Here is a 17392-nt window from a genome sequence, read left to right on the forward strand (position 1 = left end):
GCATTGCACGATTCCTACATTAGAATCTGTCATCACAACATTTGTGTGTAAAAGGTGCTGAAAGGACATAAAAGAGAAAACACACGCATCTCCTCCTCCTTTCTTTAGAACAGGTATTTGTTACATTGTTACCTTGCAATTGCACAGGTGATATAGAGTAACAGGAAAGTAATACATTAATAAAGGTAAGTCTATTTTTAACCTGATCACTGGAAATAAAAGACAATCATAAATCAGAGCTGTAGACTTTGCAACACACGTTGTCCGACTGCATCATCTACATGACCACACAGCATCTACTGCAACACTGAAGAAAAGAAAATATTTAAAACCAAACGATCTTAATACATTTTTGAGTCCCTAACATTTCATCTTCAATAGCATCTCTGTGTTCATAACACCCTCCTCTATGTGTCTTGGTCTCATCATCCTGAGCTACCAACCAAAGATGAAAGTATGCCGTCCAATCAGATCCACTACTCAAAGATGGAGTCAGAGTCAGCCATGCTACACACGGCTTCATGCAAATAAACATCCTGCATGTTGTTTGTAAAGATATTATTAGATATGGGAGCAAAGTCAGCTGGTCTCTTCTTAGCTTCTAAATGAAATCCCCGTCTCTGGCTCGCTGTCTGTATTACACCAGGGACAGCAGAGCCCTGGTCCTGGCCAGACACAGGAGCGGTTACTATCTGCCAAAGCTTTAAAAAATAACTGCAAATTCCACAGAAAAATCTGATTACACACTAAACCTTTGGCAGCCTGAGTTCAGGGAGATGAACGTGGCTGTGGGTAATACAGCTGCCATGGTGTGCAGTATGTTAGTATGTTTAGGGGGTTTCCCCTGAATGTTAAATGGAGAACATTATGCATCCCATATGGAAGCCGCTTAATCCAAAGCTCTCGTCCATCTTCTGTCTGAATCCAGTTTTGACCCCTGCATCTCAGCCAGAGCCATGTCCTGCCTGCCATGTAGGAAAATCAGCATGTGGTAGTAAACTAATCTACTATTATCCTGTCTCATCCGCTGCTTTTTGTGCAATAAGTGTAACAATTAAAGCATGGTGCTTTGCAGAATTGGTCTCTTTTTAGAGTCAGATTATAATCCTCACAAATCTGTCTAAAAACAAACCCAGAACAGTGTGATGGATGAATTCTTACCACTTCTGGTAGCAGTTTGGTGGCCAGATCGTGGATGGCTTTACCCATAATGCATAAGGAGGACAGGATGAAAACCACACCCAGGATAACACAAGCTCTGCAGAGGAAAGGAAAGAAGACACAGGCGATCAGTAACCAACAAACAGAGTGTTTTTAATTTCTTCATTCTTTCTTTCTGAGCAGATCCTGATGCGACGGCCAACCCAAACAATAAAAGTGGTGCTGCATGGCTGCAGGGCTCGAGCCAGGATTTCACAAACAATGAGGTATTAAATTCAAATTTCTCCAGGAGACCTCCAATCGATCATCATCATCGTTTATTTGTATAGCACTTTAAGAACACACCTGGCAGACCAAAGTGCTGAACAACACAGATCAAAACAACTACCAAATTAAAAATACCATAAAATCAATGACTCGCTTATAATTTTGACTTGCCAAAAAACCCAGAATCTAACATCTCATCTAAAGAGCTGTAGTCTGAGGCCTTTGTGTGTAGTTTGCGTGTTGTTCCTGGGTGCATGTGGGCTCCCCTCTACAGTCAAAGACAGGCAGGGCTCTCTGGGTTGGCCTTGCCTCTAACTCCGTAACAGCTCAGGATTCAGTATGCCTGCAACCCTGAACTGGATAAGTGGGAAATAATGGCTGGACTGATCTCATCTAAAGACATTTTTAGCTGGAGTTTCTGTATGTCAGATGGAGAAAAGTGATTTTGCAATTTTACACGGTTCATCCATTCAAGCTTCTCCTCCTCCCCGACTTTACACGCATTCCAAGTATGAAAACGGTATCCCTGATTAGAGCCATACTGCCAAATACTGGACCTGACTAAAACTAAAGTCCAATTATAAGTAGTAGATGTTTTTTTGAACATGGAAGCATCAACTTCTACGATAACTGTAGAGCGTTAGATAAAGCTACAGCTTCCTGCTACCCTAAACGATCCTGAATGACAGATAACATTTATTCAGAGTGATCCGGAGGATTCATTTGGAAGCAGCAGATGTCCTTTAAGCACCTTTACCCAATTAACAAAGTCTAGAGGGACACAAAAACCAATTGGAGCATATGTCCTGGTCATGGATGAATACCCAAGTGTACGTGTTCAAATCTGACGGCTGCTCTTGAGCCACACTTAGCGTCCTGGGTTTTGACCGGATGAGGTAACCAAGGCAACCCAACATCACTCTGGGAAGTCCACAGCAGGATGCACGAACACACGTAGACACACACACAATGGAGTGCCGTATCCACCACTACAGCCCTCTATCGCTTCCTGCAAACTGTGGTTGGAAAATGACACCATCGCTCCGAGCTGCTGTTTACTCCACAGCAGAACAACCGAACAGCAAAAAGACCGGCAAAGTGTTCGGCTGCATGCAGCTTCTGTTTTAATGCACAGACATGGATCACTTATTAATATCAACACGCTCACAACAACAACATCTCTAACCTTGGTGATTTCAATGGAGGTATTTGTGTTTTCACGTGGAAAACAAAAGTCCCCAATTTGTCTTACTTTGACACCTAAAGCTTGTTACCTTGGCAACCACTCGGTACTTGGGCATTGCTGTTCAACCGCACCTTCTCTATCATTCCCAGACAGATCAAAAAACTAAGAAAAAGAACACAGAGGCTCTCGTTGTGCATCAGCAGCCCTCTCACTCAGTCTGCTCAAAGCCGCTGGCTATCTAACAAACAAACACTGCAGCAGGAGGAAGACGCCAGGCTACAGTTAAGGAGTAAATACATGGATCCATATTTTATGCATCTGTACAAGTACTATAGTGGCAAGCAAGCGGTCACAGGTTTAATTCCAGCCAGAGCCACAAATCCCCGTTGGGGTTGTGTCAAGAAAGCCAATCAGTGTACAAAACTCCCAAATCAAACACGCTGTGGTGGCTGTGTATGAGACAGCAACAGAAAATAGCTTTATATTTAGATTTTGTTGCTCTCGGATGATTCTCATTTTTCTGTTTCAGAGTATGTCTGCAGAAACATGTCTGTGTGTGTGTGTGTTTGTGTATAGCTGTCATAGACTGTGTGAGTGTGCGTGTGATCAAGAGGAAGCTGTCTTCTCAGCGAAGCCAATTACTGGCTGAGCAGCTCCTCAACTTTGTCCAGATTCTCCATTTAGCAGTGCTGAAATGACACAATGAAGACCGCTTTCAAGGGGATTTGTGTAGATGTTTTTACGTGACGGTTTAGCAAGCTGTCAAATATTTATATTAAAAATACAGTTGGAATTAATCAGACAGGTCTTTAGTCGCATACTTCCTGTTACTCTGATCATTTTATGTTGTCTGTCTGGTAAATTTAGCAGTTCTTTCTGATAAACTCACAAAACCCTCAACCATAAACTTTTTAAATTTTATCTGCAAACAACTTTGGTGAAAATTGAAAGTTGTGTGTTGGTGTTTAGCAAACTGTACAGCTTTTTTGGCAGAGAGTCGTCGAGGCGAGCAATGTCGCTAGCTAGGAGCTAGTTAGCTTAGCTTAGCATAAAGGGTACAAATGGACATAGCTAACATAGCTCTTTAAGTTAAAAGTGTATCTAAGAGCTGAAACTCACTCATTACCGCAACATATTTTCATTAACTAATATGCACACACACAAGCAGTTTGTATGGATAGCAAAAACAGCTGTTAGTTAAAGAGCAACACAAAGACAGCTTGGTTGGCTATGATACGCTCAGACTCTGGGGATTAAGGAAGACGCCATTTCTGTTTCCATTTATCATGTAAATGGATGCACATGGGACAAAGGAGAGCTAAGAGACTATTGGATAACACTTAGATTCATGTCCTAATTTCTTTTCAATTCGCAACACATTTATATCTCCTCCTATGAAGTATTTTTATTTAAATAAATCTTTAAAAAGATGGGTGTGGTCTGAGAACTCACTGACACAACAACTAGAATATAAAATTATTAAAGTATAACAATTTTATTATTTATCATTTTATTAGCTTCCTCATGGCTTTCATGTTAAAGCAGATTCTTTGCTGTTGAATCTTTTTCCATGCAGTTCAGTGTCTGGTCTCCAGAGGATATGAGCTCATCTGTCGTCTCTACTGCAATTAGCAACTCCTGTGAGACCGTGACACAACTCCACTGTTAAGTGTGAGTCTGTGTGTACGCGGGGAGTGAAAGGTTCACTTAATCGCCAGTACGGACAAACCTAAAGATTTTACTTTCTTTGCTTTTCTTGCAGCCCATCCTATGCTGGATGAACTGGTGCAACACTGTTCAACTATTTCAGAGCAGAAGTAAAGTGATGACTGGCTCTTCTCTCTCTTTCAGTCTCCTGCTGGCTGCCAGCACTCTGACCATTCAACAGGCTCTGAAAGGGCAGCCTCCTCTCACACACACTCTATTCTCAGCCAGGTAGAGATAAGATGTGAGGCGCTCGTCTGTGATCGGTCCCACTGGGCTGAGCTTGACGGAGCTGAAGAGGCATGCTGTCTGACACACTTCTCTGCTGGACAGAGCAGACCACACAATCTCTCCCCTCGCTCACACAGGCCATTGTAGACACACTGAAATAAACTTCATCACATTGCTGGACTTCTTTTGTCTTATTGGTCGTATATATGAGACCATACCGAGGCTTCTGCAGTGTAGCTACACCTATGGTAGGGTGACCATATTTTGATTTCCAAAAAAGAGGACACTTGGCCCAGTCATGAAGAACTTGCTTAAAGAAACATATTTAACATATTTAACATATTTAAACGATGCCTTCTCTGTGAGGTTAATGAATGGTGAAACAAAAATGTCATATAGGCTTTTACAAGTCACCAAGTGCAAACAAATAACTTAAAAGCCTCTGGAATTAGATAATGGTACAGAAATAAGGCCTCATCTGCATAAGAAAAATTACCAGTACTGGGTCGGTACGAGGAAAATTTCTTTTGCAGTTCATCTGAAAAGATGCACTTGCACTTTGGGATCTTTTAAACATCATTAGGCGTGCTGCTGCGCGCTCTGTCCCGTCTGTGAGCGCAGAACACAGCTCACAAAGCAGCAGTTCAGGGATGACGTCACACACATCTCGAAAATCACCCCAGACGTCCTGGACGCCATGTGAAAAGTGGACATGTCCGGGGAAAAGAGGACGGTTGGTCACCCTAACCTATAGTATCAATTTGAAAACCGTAGGTGGGTTCCTTGGAGCTATCGCATTCACAGGACCTCTGAGTCAAACTTGAGTGGTGACAATACTTCATCAGCCTTTTGATGCCTGAGGGGTAAAGAAAACTATATAGAGAAGCAAAGCTGTCAAAGCTGTATTTGGGTTTGAACTTTCATTTTAAGTATACATGAATTCATGTTGTTGCTGTTTATGGGCTGGAAGTACCCAAGCTAAGTATATAAAAATAAGATTAATCATATCTGGTCAAAACAACTTTACTTGTGCAGCCAATCTGATATTTATACAGTGCAGCACTTTACAGTGAATTGCTGGTTATTGCATCAACAGTTGTTCAGACTGAGTATATGAAAATGTTTCTGCTAAGACCTTCTGACTGCTTCAGACCATTTGCTACAAATAAATCTGGTGGTGAAGGAAAAATGTACGAGGAGCAGGCTGGCAGATGATTCCTCGATCACAAACAAATGTTAGCATTGCTAAGGAGACTGATAAAGCACATGTCAGTAATAAAAACTACTAAAAACTTGATTGATCTAATTTCCTCCAGCAAAAAAAGCATTAAAATCTCTGGCTGGGGGAAGTTTTCTGCCTGGGATATGTATGCTTTTTTTGATGGAGGAAGTTTTCATTTTAAATCAAAGTACCGTGTATGCCACAGATTCATTTTTCATTTTTCTGACCCAGAAGCTACGTCCATGTTTTATACCGTCTGTGGCTTATGCAGAGCATTATAAATAAAGGGGATTTTACCCGGGTCAGAGTGGATCGGGGTGAAAGGTGATCATACTTACATGTACTCGCGGTGCGCTGAGTGGACAGCTGCGGCGTTGCTGTATCGCCACAATACAATCACAGATGACAACACATCCAGCGTGGCATCAAACTGCAAAGTGTAAACATTGGTAATTGGGAATTCTATCACCACAATTTCTACTTTTAATGAAGTAGAGTGTTTACTCTGGACTTACGGCAAATCCAAAAGCTGAAGCACTGTGGCGCATGATAGAAACAGCTAAAGAGAAAAGAGAAAAACTTTTACTGCACTGTTCACGTTCATCTTCACATCAGAAATAATCATTTGAGTGCCTGTAACTGCTGTAAGCACAGAGTCAGTCTGTGATCATTTCATTTAAAGTAAACAGAGATATCTGATTTTTGCTCCAGTCTATTTAACTGCAGCAATGATTATTATTATAATCATTTCTAGTTTCTGCAGAGAACCTGCTGGATTGAAAAACAAGCACCGTTTTGACTGGTTAATTTAACATCTGCCTTTTTATTTGGATTAATTAAGCTGTAGAAATGGTCAAAACAAACACTAAACAGCACAGTTATGTGCATCCAAACACACCTGCAACGGGAATGAATGAGGAGAGAAGGAAGAAGAGACAAAGGAGAGAAAGATGCACAGAGATAGACAGGAGGATTCCTCTCCTCCCACGTTTATTTTTAGCAAGACTCACAGGGGGCTAGCAGCTCACCTCAGCCCTGCATGCAGAAACACAGCGCTGTGTGGTATCACTTTCTCTCTTTTCCCCTTTAGCAACACATTCTAGTTGCTGCAAAAACAGCAAAAATCTTTTCTTTCTCCTATCCCTTTTTGCAGTCTGAGCTCCCTTTATTTTCCCCTCCAGCCTCCCAAGCTCCCCTCTCATCCATCTTCACTTTTCCTCTTATTGTTTCATCTACATTCGGTTGTTCTCTCTAGACTGAAGGCACAATCACCCGCTCGCTTGCAACAGCTCAGACTGAAACGAGAACAGAAACAGATGCTGCATCCACATTCTCCTGCACGCAGTTAAGCAAACATCGCCAACCCTTGAATACAAATGATTGGAAGGGATACTGTTCTGACACCTGAAATGTGCAGAGATGCAGAGTATCAGCAGCAGACCTGTTGGCATTCCTTCTTGGTGTGTAACTTTATGCTCACCAAAAAATACTGAACATGGCTCACACATTAAAAGTATGGCCTCCAAACTGCATTATAACTAATGCAGTTTGGCATGTATTTACTGATGATGCCCTCAGCTGAAGCAAATGCTCCCTGACACGTTACAACCTTACATATGTGTAACTAAGTGCTCGCCACACTCCCATTTTATGGATTTACTATACATCAAATGACCAGAGCACTTTACAAAAGCAAGCACATCAAAATGATTAAATGCATATTAGTAATCAAATTAAAATAAATTTAAGCAGTAATAAAAATATAGAAAAAAGAAATCTGCAATCTCCTTTGCAACCCACCTGCACCCCAGGTCCTCCTTTCATGCTTTCATATCTGTTGCTCACTAGAACTTGGCCTTCCTCACAAATATAAATTAATGCAGATGGAAATATCAAATTTCTTTGGAGTCAAATGGTCCAGACTGAAATTTTAAGCTCCATATTTCCTGTAATAATTGAAGATTTGACGCTTTTAGTTGCTCTTTTTGAGTTTTATTTCACTTAAAGCAGCTGTTTTTACACAAAGGATACTCACAAAGGTTGTCTCTCAGTGGCTCCCATTATTTCACCTCTCAATACTTTAATCATTTCATTAGGATGAAAATAAAAAAATAAAGTGTAGCTTTAATTTTGGAAAGCCACATCCAAGCTAGCGGATTTCAGTGCAAGCCTCTTTGCAACCCATATCGACGCCGTTTCCTCCATTAATTCTACTTCTAACTTAATCATTGTTAAATCTATGTCTGCTGTGTTCTATGCTGGCTTTGCAAAGCAGGTCCCAGAACAGAACCATACCACCAAAAACAAACACAGTCTCTGACTCAGCTAATACAGCATTCGCATGTTTTTAAAACATCCAGGGTGGGGAGATATATTTAAAGTCAGAGCTTGTGGGCCTCATCTCTCCATGTGTCAACAATACATGATCCAGCAAACAGAACCTGGCAGCTGTTGAAAGCTGCTTAAGGTAAATAAAAAGGGAGGGGCACCGAGTATCAGTCATCGGCCAGAATTGACATAACGAGGCAAAAGTAGGAGGTAAACACTCCTTACACGTAAATGACTTGCAGTGACAGAGGTGAGCATGTATGTGAGAGTACAAAAAGATAGAAACAAAGGCAAGGATTACACAGAAGTGCCTTAGTTTAGCTGTCAAATGCATTCCTGCACACTCAAGCTTGATCCAAAACCATTTGCTGCAACATCAAGGGAGCAGATTTGTATCTAGGACTACAAAACAGAGCTGACAGCATCTATTTTTCAAGTTAAATTCTCCAGATAGCTAAAAAGACTTCACATTCCTTCATCGTGCAGCCTCCTCTCATTCTACCATGTCAGTTTTTAAAGATTTCTTTTGTGATAATGACCCCACACATCTGACTGTAATACAGGGAGTGCAGAATTATTAGGCAAATGAGTATTTTGTCCACATCATCCTCTTCATGCATGTTGTCTTACTCCAAGCTGTATAGGCTCGAAAGCCTACTACCAATTAAGCATATTAGGTGATGTGCATCTCTGTAATGAGAAGGGGTGTGGTCTAATGACATCAACACCCTATATCAGGTGTGCATAATTATTAGGCAACGTCCTTTCCTTTGGCAAAATGGGTCAAAAGAAGGACTTGACAGGCTCAGAAAAGTCAAAAATAGTGAGATATCTTGCAGAGGGATGCAGCAGTCTCAAAATTGCAAAGCTTCTGAAGCGTGATCATCGAACAATCAAGGGTTTCATTCAAAATAGTCAACAGGGTCGCAAGAAGCATGTGGAAAAACCAAGGCGCAAAATAACTGCCCATGAACTGAGAAAAGTCAAGCGTGCAGCTGCCAAGATGCCACTTGCCACTAGTTTGGCCATATTTCAGAGCTGCAACATCACTGGAGTGCCCAAAAGCACAAGGTGTGCAATACTCAGAGACATGGCCAAGGTAAGAAAGGCTGAAAGACGACCACCACTGAACAAGACACACAAGCTGAAACGTCAAGACTGGGCCAAGAAATATCTCAAGACTGATTATTCTAAGGTTTTATGGACTGATGAAATGAGAGTGAGTCTTGATGGGCCAGATGGATGGGCCCGTGGCTGGATTGGTAAAGGGCAGAGAGCTCCAGTCCGACTCAGACGCCAGCAAGGTGGAGGTGGAGTACTGGTTTGGGCTGGTATCATCAAAGATGAGCTTGTGGGGCCTTTTCGGGTTGAGGATGGAGTCAAGCCCAACTCCCAGTCCTACTGCCAGTTTCTGGAAGACACCTTCTTCAAGCAGTGGTACAGGAAGAAGTCTGCATCCTTCAAGAAAAACATGATTTTCATGCAGGACAATGCTCCAGCACACGCGTCCAAGTACTCCACAGCGTGGCTGGCAAGAAAGGGTATAAAAGAAGAAAAACTAATGACATGGCCTCCTTGTTGATCTGAACCCCATTGAGAACCTGTGGTCCATCATCAAATGTGAGATTTACAAGGAGGGAAAACAGTACACCTCTCTGAACAGTGTCTGGGAGGCTGTGGTTGCTGCTGCACGCAATGTTGATGGTGAACAGATCAAAACACTGACAGAATCCATGGATGGCAGGCTTTTGAGTGTCCTTGCAAAGAAAGGTGGCTATATTGGTCGCTGATTTGTTTTTGTTTTGTTTTTGAATGTCAGAAATGTATATTTGTGAATGTGGAGATGTTATATTGGTTTCACTGGTAAAAATAAATCATTGAAATGGGTATATATTTGTTTTTTGTTAAGTTGCCTAATAATTATGCACAGTAATAGTCACCTGCACACACAGATATCCCCCTAAAATAGCTAAAACTAAAAACAAACTAAAAACTACTTCCAAAAACATTCAGCTTTGATATTAATGAGTTTTTTGGGTTCATTGAGAACATGGTTGTTGTTCAATAATAAAATTATTCCTCAAAAATACAACTTGCCTAATAATTCTGCACTCCCTGTATATATCGTCTGCTCGTCTTCCCTTCTCCTCTCTGCCCTCCCTTCCTCTCTTTCTAGCACCTTCATTAGCCGCAGAGAGAACAAGTTGTGTATAAATGAATCTGCTGCGGTTCTGCGGTCGTCAAAGCCGAGCCCAGCGATGACTAATTGGCTCCCAAGAAAGCTGGGTGGGTGTCAGCCGGGACGGACCTGCAGCATGTCAGGCTATCACACACATACACACACATGTACGCACAGTGCTACTCTACTCTCCCTCTTCCTTACTTCTTGTCACATCTAACAAGACGAGCAAGGGAAGAAAGGATAAAACGCTATCCGAGCTCTTTATGCATATCAATGAAACGCTTCACTGTCAAGTTGTTTTTTCTAGTTGGTGCAGTGATGGCGCTCGTCTGATTGTCCCGTGTGTACCAATGCATAGGCCTTGTCATTAAAGCAGCAGCAAGTGGCTCAGTTACAAGTTTCTTCTTGATAATAAAACATGAGCAGGAGATCTAAAAGCAAACCCTGACAAACATGCAGTTCACTTTCAAATAAACTCTCACTTTTGTATTTTACATAATGCACACTAAATCACATCAAAAGAAAGAATTTGCACCACTGTCATCTGTTACTTCACACTTCATTGGACTTTTTTATTTTGTGTTAGCTGGTTGTGAGCAGTTCTCTTTATGTTAATACTCATCTTCAGTAATGATTTTCAATCCCTGGAGTCCTCATACACACAGTCTCCTCCCAGCAGCTGATGTTGACACGTGTCCACTCTTTGAACTCATGCAGGCTCTAATTTGATGTTCTATTGACTTCTGGCTCTAGCAAACTGAGGGAACTCTTCAGCCAATCCGGTAGTTAAGTCTGACGTCACTAGCCGTGTCTGGGCCTAAACTCCGCTGCAGGTCCATATATCAAACGATCACTATGGCATTACTGAGGGTTGAAAAACTGTCTAAAGTCTTTCATCTTTAATAAAATGATCAGCGTTCTGCTCTACCAGGTGTAACAATTGAGTTTAACATCCAGGCATCCATGAAAACGGAATTTATAACATTTAACGGAGTTAGAAGTTAGCAGGAAGTTAGCTCGCTAGCTTCTATCTAAATACAATATAGCATGTCCTGACTGCGGGGTTTTGGAAACAAATTAAAACGTACAGCTCTGTTATCACTTCCAACATAAATGAAGACAGAAAACTAAACAGCAGTGACGTTTGTAGGGTTACTGAAGTTTGGCTAGCTGGTATATAATGATATGCTACGTAACCGCTAGCGACACAGCTATGTTAGCATAATATAAACAAGCTAACTTTTTTTCCACTCGATAAAAGTTAATGCGAGTGTTCTCAGTGGTCAGGAACAAATGTAATCGCATGGCAGGATGCTGTAAAAGGACCAAACTTCAGCCATGAGAACAACTGAGATAATCCATCCACAATACGAGGTTAGTCATTCACATACTGCTGCATGGGCTGGGCTGTAGTTACATCCTAAGATTTTAAAATCTGAGCTTAAATAAATGATTAGCGGTAATAAAAGCCGAGGGAGGTCAACAGTGATCACTGACTGTTTTAGGAGCTTTTTGAGATTAAATAGAAGAAAATACAAAACATTAAACATGTTAACAACACAAAAGCCATATTAAACGCAGACTACTTTAGGCCCGGAAGTAGGATTCGTCACGTCATCACTTAACGACCGGATCCTCACAACACCAGTTCAACCAAACCAATTGATATTTTTTGCGACGGTGAATTTGTAACTACAGCCAGGTGCCAAACTGCTATGAACCCAGTCTAACGTTAACCTTTTCTTCACTCAGTGTAGTAAAGCTTTTAAGCTGAGAATTGTCCCGTGACATTTTCCCCACTGAGATGTTCTTTTCTGTAAACTAAAAAGCCGCACCTGCCTGCCTACAATAAAGGTCACACGCACTTGGTCTTTTCCATGTTTGAGTAATGCTAATGTTTTACAGCATCTATGTTACCCAGAGACTGTTTCATTCTGTCATCACGTAGAGCTCACAGAGAACAGCAGCAGGTGGTGAGGAGTGGACTGACTCCCCGCAGAGCTCTGATAAGTCTGTGAAACACTGTTGGACCTCAGGGTTTGAATCCTAATGAAGCCCTTCGCACTGACGTACAACTACTGTTCTTTTGGGTCTTTTTTAACCTCTTAATGTTTGTAATAAGCTGAACTTTCAGATAGAATTTAGTTAAATCTCTTAACCAACTAAACTGTGACTTTGTCTAACCTAATACTAATAATTTAAAGAATCACTTTCTGCCCATTCATCAGTTTTTCACCTGTTCCGGAAACAATTTAACCAATCTGATTGAAACCTGCAGATATATGGCTGGTGACCTGAGTAAGCAACCCTGCTGCTGGGGTTTAGTTGGTATGTTTTCTGCGCCTTCTCTCTGTGTGTTTTGTGCATCACAAGTCCTTTAGCCTCATCCTTTTAACAGTGTTTTCTTTGGTGTGGTTTAGGTATGCTGCCCTATGCAGGAAGCTCCTTTATAAAAACAGATCTTTCCAGGGAATGTAAACATGTAGCCAAACATAAAAGAAGATGGAATTTGCTTATTAACGGTGCAATGCTCACACAGTCTGTGGGCATTAAAATGTTTATGTGTGCAGTTGAGCTCACTGCTAAGAATATACAGTGATCAGTCACGTTAGCACCAGAGCTTGTTCTTCGGGACCTGGTAAATTTGGAAACCAGATCGGCGCCTTTGTCTCTTTCAACACCCTGCTGAGGAAGGCCACAGGGTTAGACAGATACTTCCTCCTCAATAATGTTTGGCTGGTGGCACGTAACAATGCCAGAGCTGTTGGCTTCTCGGCTGAGCATTGGATTTCAAAGAGATGAAAATTTTCTTTACAGTACCGATCAAACAGACTCTGCAGAGCACGAATAAGACCAGAGTGAATCAAATCCATGCTGCTCTACAGATGTGGTAATCAACCGCCAGAGATGGGCAGTAAGGTGTTACTGTAATCCAATTACTTTTTTCAAGTAATGAGTAAAGTAAGGGATTACTATTGCAAAAAAAGTAATTAGATTACTGTTCCTTTCCCGTAAGCACGCTGCGTTACTAAACCGTGACTTTTGTTTGTGAGAGTGTCTCATGACAATGACGTACGAGTGTGCAGATCAACAGTGTGGGAGAGAGTACGACCATGCAGCGTTTAAAGTGTGGACGTACTGACATTACTGAGCTTGATTCCGTAAAAAGTGACAAAAACAGTAGCGTTCGCTGTACACTCTGCGTTGGAACAAAACTTCTTTCTACAGCAAAAAATTTAACTTCAAACCTGAGCAAGTACCAAGCACACTGCCACAGGAATGTGGAATTCACAGAGAAACCCCCGGATCCTCCCACTGACATGACCGCTGCTCCACCGGGCAAACCTCCACCTGCTCCACTCCTGCTAAACAGGTGACAATAGATTTAAGAGCGACAGGACTCAGTCCTGCTGAGTCTTTGATTTAATTTTTTTCTGTCTTTTACTTGCATCTATTTGAAAGAGTGAGCGTAAACACACATACTTATTTTATTTTATATGCTGGAATATGCAGAAAATAGGTTTAAATGTTAAACAAATTTCTTCCAGTCAAAGACAGCTGCATATAATTTAATCTTTGTTTGATGTAATGTGCATGAAGTTAAAAGATTAAAACTAATAAAACAAGTTTTAAAACGAGACTTTTTCATTTGATTCAATTTTATATGATGGATTATGCAGAAAAAATAGAATTGGGCTGAAAGGTCTGTTGCTTTGTTCAGGTTGTGTATCGTGTTTTTAAAAGTTTTTAAAAGTAACTAAGTAATAAAGTAACTAATTACTTTTGAAAGTAAGTAATCAGTAAAATAACAGGATTATTTTCTTGGAGAAATAATCAGTAATTAGTAGAGCAGGGCGATATGACCAAAAATATTTATCACCATATACATTTGAAAATTTGCGATAACGATATAACTGACGATATAATTGACACAAGACAAAATACTTTACAACTCCTCAACTTTATTAGTGCAAAAAAAAAAAAAAATCAATGTATTTTCACTTAAACAAGCAGCTGTTTTAAGTGCATTAAAGTTATATAAATAATTAACAGTGCAAATGCAAATTCCTCGCTGACAGTTTAACCAAAAGGCATTTCCAGTGGAAACTGGCCGACATATCCTCAGCATAACCATGTATAATATCCACAAAACTTAAAAAGAGGTTATACACACACAATACGGTAATATTATGTTGAAGCACAGTACGTATCACTCCACGAGACTCCTGCCTACAATAGACATAATGCTCCGACAATCCATCAAGCGGTGCGGCTTCGTAGCTTAGCAAAGTCGTACTGAAACATTTGACAGATTTTCGTGTAGCACATAAAATCGTTTCGAGGTCAGTAAACACAACCAGAGTTCATACATAAGGCACACGGGATTATAAGGGGCTCTGTCGACTTTCAGAAAAATCAAAGGATTGATTTTAAGTGCGCCGTATTTTCCAAACAACACGGTAATAACGACGGCCCGCTAGCATGCTCTACCAAAAATAATGCTTTGTTGTGTATCTGACGGACGAAAGCTAAACCAGTTCAACACCACTGAAGTTGCAGCATTTTTACAAACCAGTTCAGGTTCATCGTTTCATTCAACGATCCGCTTTCGCTCTTGTCATTCTGCGTCGCCGCCATGTGCGTATGTAAACACAGGCACTGCGCATGCGCGTTTTACCCATATTCTATCGCCATATTTCATTTTCCTATCGTTGCCCAACATTACACCGGTATTACCGTGAACGGTATGATATAGCCCAGTCCTAGTAATTAGTAACTAATTACTTTTTTCAAGTAACTTGACCAACACTGTCAACCGCTATCTGAAATCACTGATTTAGCATTTTCATAACTTCACAAATAACAAACGAAACTGTAAAACTCACAACTTAAATTAATAAATTTCAAGTTCAGTGAACGAGAGAGCTCTCCGACCAGTGATATAATTTGTAATTCACCAGCAGGAACCACATCCTCATTTAAGGTTTGATAGCATTTCTAGTAGATAATGGCAGATGGATTGAGAATGAATTGAAGCTACAGTTTATGGAAGGCCTCAGAGGGGACTGGCGGGGGCTCCCGGGCAGAGCCCCGTGTACTAATGAGAAGTGAACTGAAAAATGGAGGGAGGGTGGGGCACAAAAAAAGAGAACAGTTTGTAGAGCCGGAGAGTGGAGTGGGGCGGGGGTCATATATAGGGGTGTGTATCGAGGTGTGGTCGTGAAATCCAATTTATTATGTTAAACTACAAGACTCATTGTTTTGGAGACTACATCCTTAAATCTGCAATGACTATGCCTCGTTCAGAGAGGAATATATCAAACCCACAGCAACACCAGCATAGTGAAGTCTGCTCACAGACTATATAAAAGACAGACACAGGCCCCGTGCCATCACCTTTTGATTACAGAGGCTGTCATGAAGCCACTGGCATCTTGATGTTTAGAAAATGCACTTCAAAAAACTTTTATATTAAATTTTATATTTTTTTGTGCTTTTAATTTTTTTTCTATCCACCCATCAAGCAGATGACAGAAGAACTTGTGAGGGAATATAATTACTGATTTTAACAGCGTAATGTGTTACATCACTGTGTTACTGAAAAATGTCATGTTGGGAAACTTAGAGTAAAAAGTTAACATACAATATGTTACTGGTAGACGAGTAGTCTAATGTTTGTTTCTCTTGTGTAAATGCCCAGTAAATTAATCACCGGGAACTCCCCTACACTCTACTAATGTTAACTAATTTAATTACATATACATTTTCCATTTATTTTTATCACATGAGTAGAATCTAAAATGTTACATTTATTGGAATCTGATCAAATGAAACGTACTGGTTTACATTCAGTTTACACCGTGCACATTTTCCTTAATGATTAATTGTCTGAATAAATAAACCTTTGATTTTATGTATTGTGTCATGCTTATTGAGGGTGAAGAATCATTGTTGCAGTGCATACTGCCACAGATAATTAGAGAGGCAAACAAATATTCATACTCCCATCCTCGTACCCAACCACCAAGAATCACCAATTATCCTAACAAGCTTGGACTGCGGGAGGAAGCCGGAGTACCCAGAGGATCATCATCATCATCATTAAAATTAAAAATTAAAAAAAAAAATCAAGATATTTAATGTTACTCTGTAATCTCAAATACCAGCACATCACCAAACCACAGCGTTTTCTTCTGTTTGTGTGTGTCGTGATTCTCGTTGTCAGATCACTGTTCGCAGGAATCCGTCTGCTACGCCGGCCTCGTTCGTCTCTTCCTGTGCTCATTTCTGCAGCTGATTTGAGGGTGGCGCCATGTTTATTTATACGTGAGAGCAGGCAATATGAGAAAGGTCCCACAACAGGACTGCAGAAATGTGACAAACATGTCTAATGAAGACAATAAAATATTCAGTGAAGAAAAAGCTTAATGAACACAAGAACCCTGAAAAACAAGGTGAAGGAGGCTGTTATCCTCACCCTCATCAGTATTACAGGAAACTCATATCTCTACATACAAACCAGTGTGGAGGTGATAAGGATCGCAGATGCAAAAAGCTTGTTTCTTTACTTAAGTTAAGCACCAAAATGCATTTACTGCAGAGGGGGAGGAGTAAGCTGAACGTCAGGTGATAGATCTGTCCAATAAAAAATGTCAATCAAACACATGAAGCAAACATCATATTCTGGCACACACAGGCGCAGTCTGTCAAATCTAAACAGCTTTCTAAAGCAGGCTTTAAAAACAGTTTTTCCTATTGAAAGATAAAGTGTCTCACTACTACAACAAATAAGATCCCGGACAAAAAGAGACACAGGAGGAGTTATTTATCCAGCCAGCAGTCTCGTCCTTGACACACTCGGGATAAATGAAAAGAGAAACCCAAAGGTTTAGCACAAAATGTTGGGTGATCAAATATGTTCTGTCTCAAAAGAAGCAAAACTTCAATAAATGCAGCAAGCGTGAAGGTCGACTTCACAAAGGTGCTGACGGCAAAAACGCTCCACGTTGCTTTTGTAACCGGGAGAAACAAGAGCCGTGGGAGGCTAAAGTTTGAACGAAACAGGATCCTGGCACGAGTTAGCATGCTAAAGTGCTTTTTCTACATGTTG

At 40.8% G+C, this 17392-nt stretch overlaps 1 protein-coding gene across 1 annotated transcript in view; it reads right to left on the reverse strand.

Moving 5' to 3' along the window:
• LOC146360961 (transmembrane protein 163a) overlaps positions 1-17392 on the reverse strand; it is a 30154-nt gene that overhangs the window by 9190 nt on the left and 3572 nt on the right. The window contains exons 3-5 of the mRNA XM_084921605.1: positions 6287-6330; positions 6110-6201; positions 1162-1258 (exon numbers count right to left, since the gene is read on the reverse strand). Of these exons, the coding sequence (XP_084777731.1) occupies positions 1162-1258; positions 6110-6201; positions 6287-6330 (233 nt within the window). The remainder of the gene's footprint in view (positions 1-1161; positions 1259-6109; positions 6202-6286; positions 6331-17392) is intronic.

This window comes from Perissodus microlepis, chromosome 23 (genome assembly GCF_051167445.1).
Source record: "Perissodus microlepis isolate ML-2025 ecotype Zambia chromosome 23, ASM5116744v1, whole genome shotgun sequence".
NCBI lineage: Eukaryota > Metazoa > Chordata > Actinopteri > Cichliformes > Cichlidae > Perissodus > Perissodus microlepis.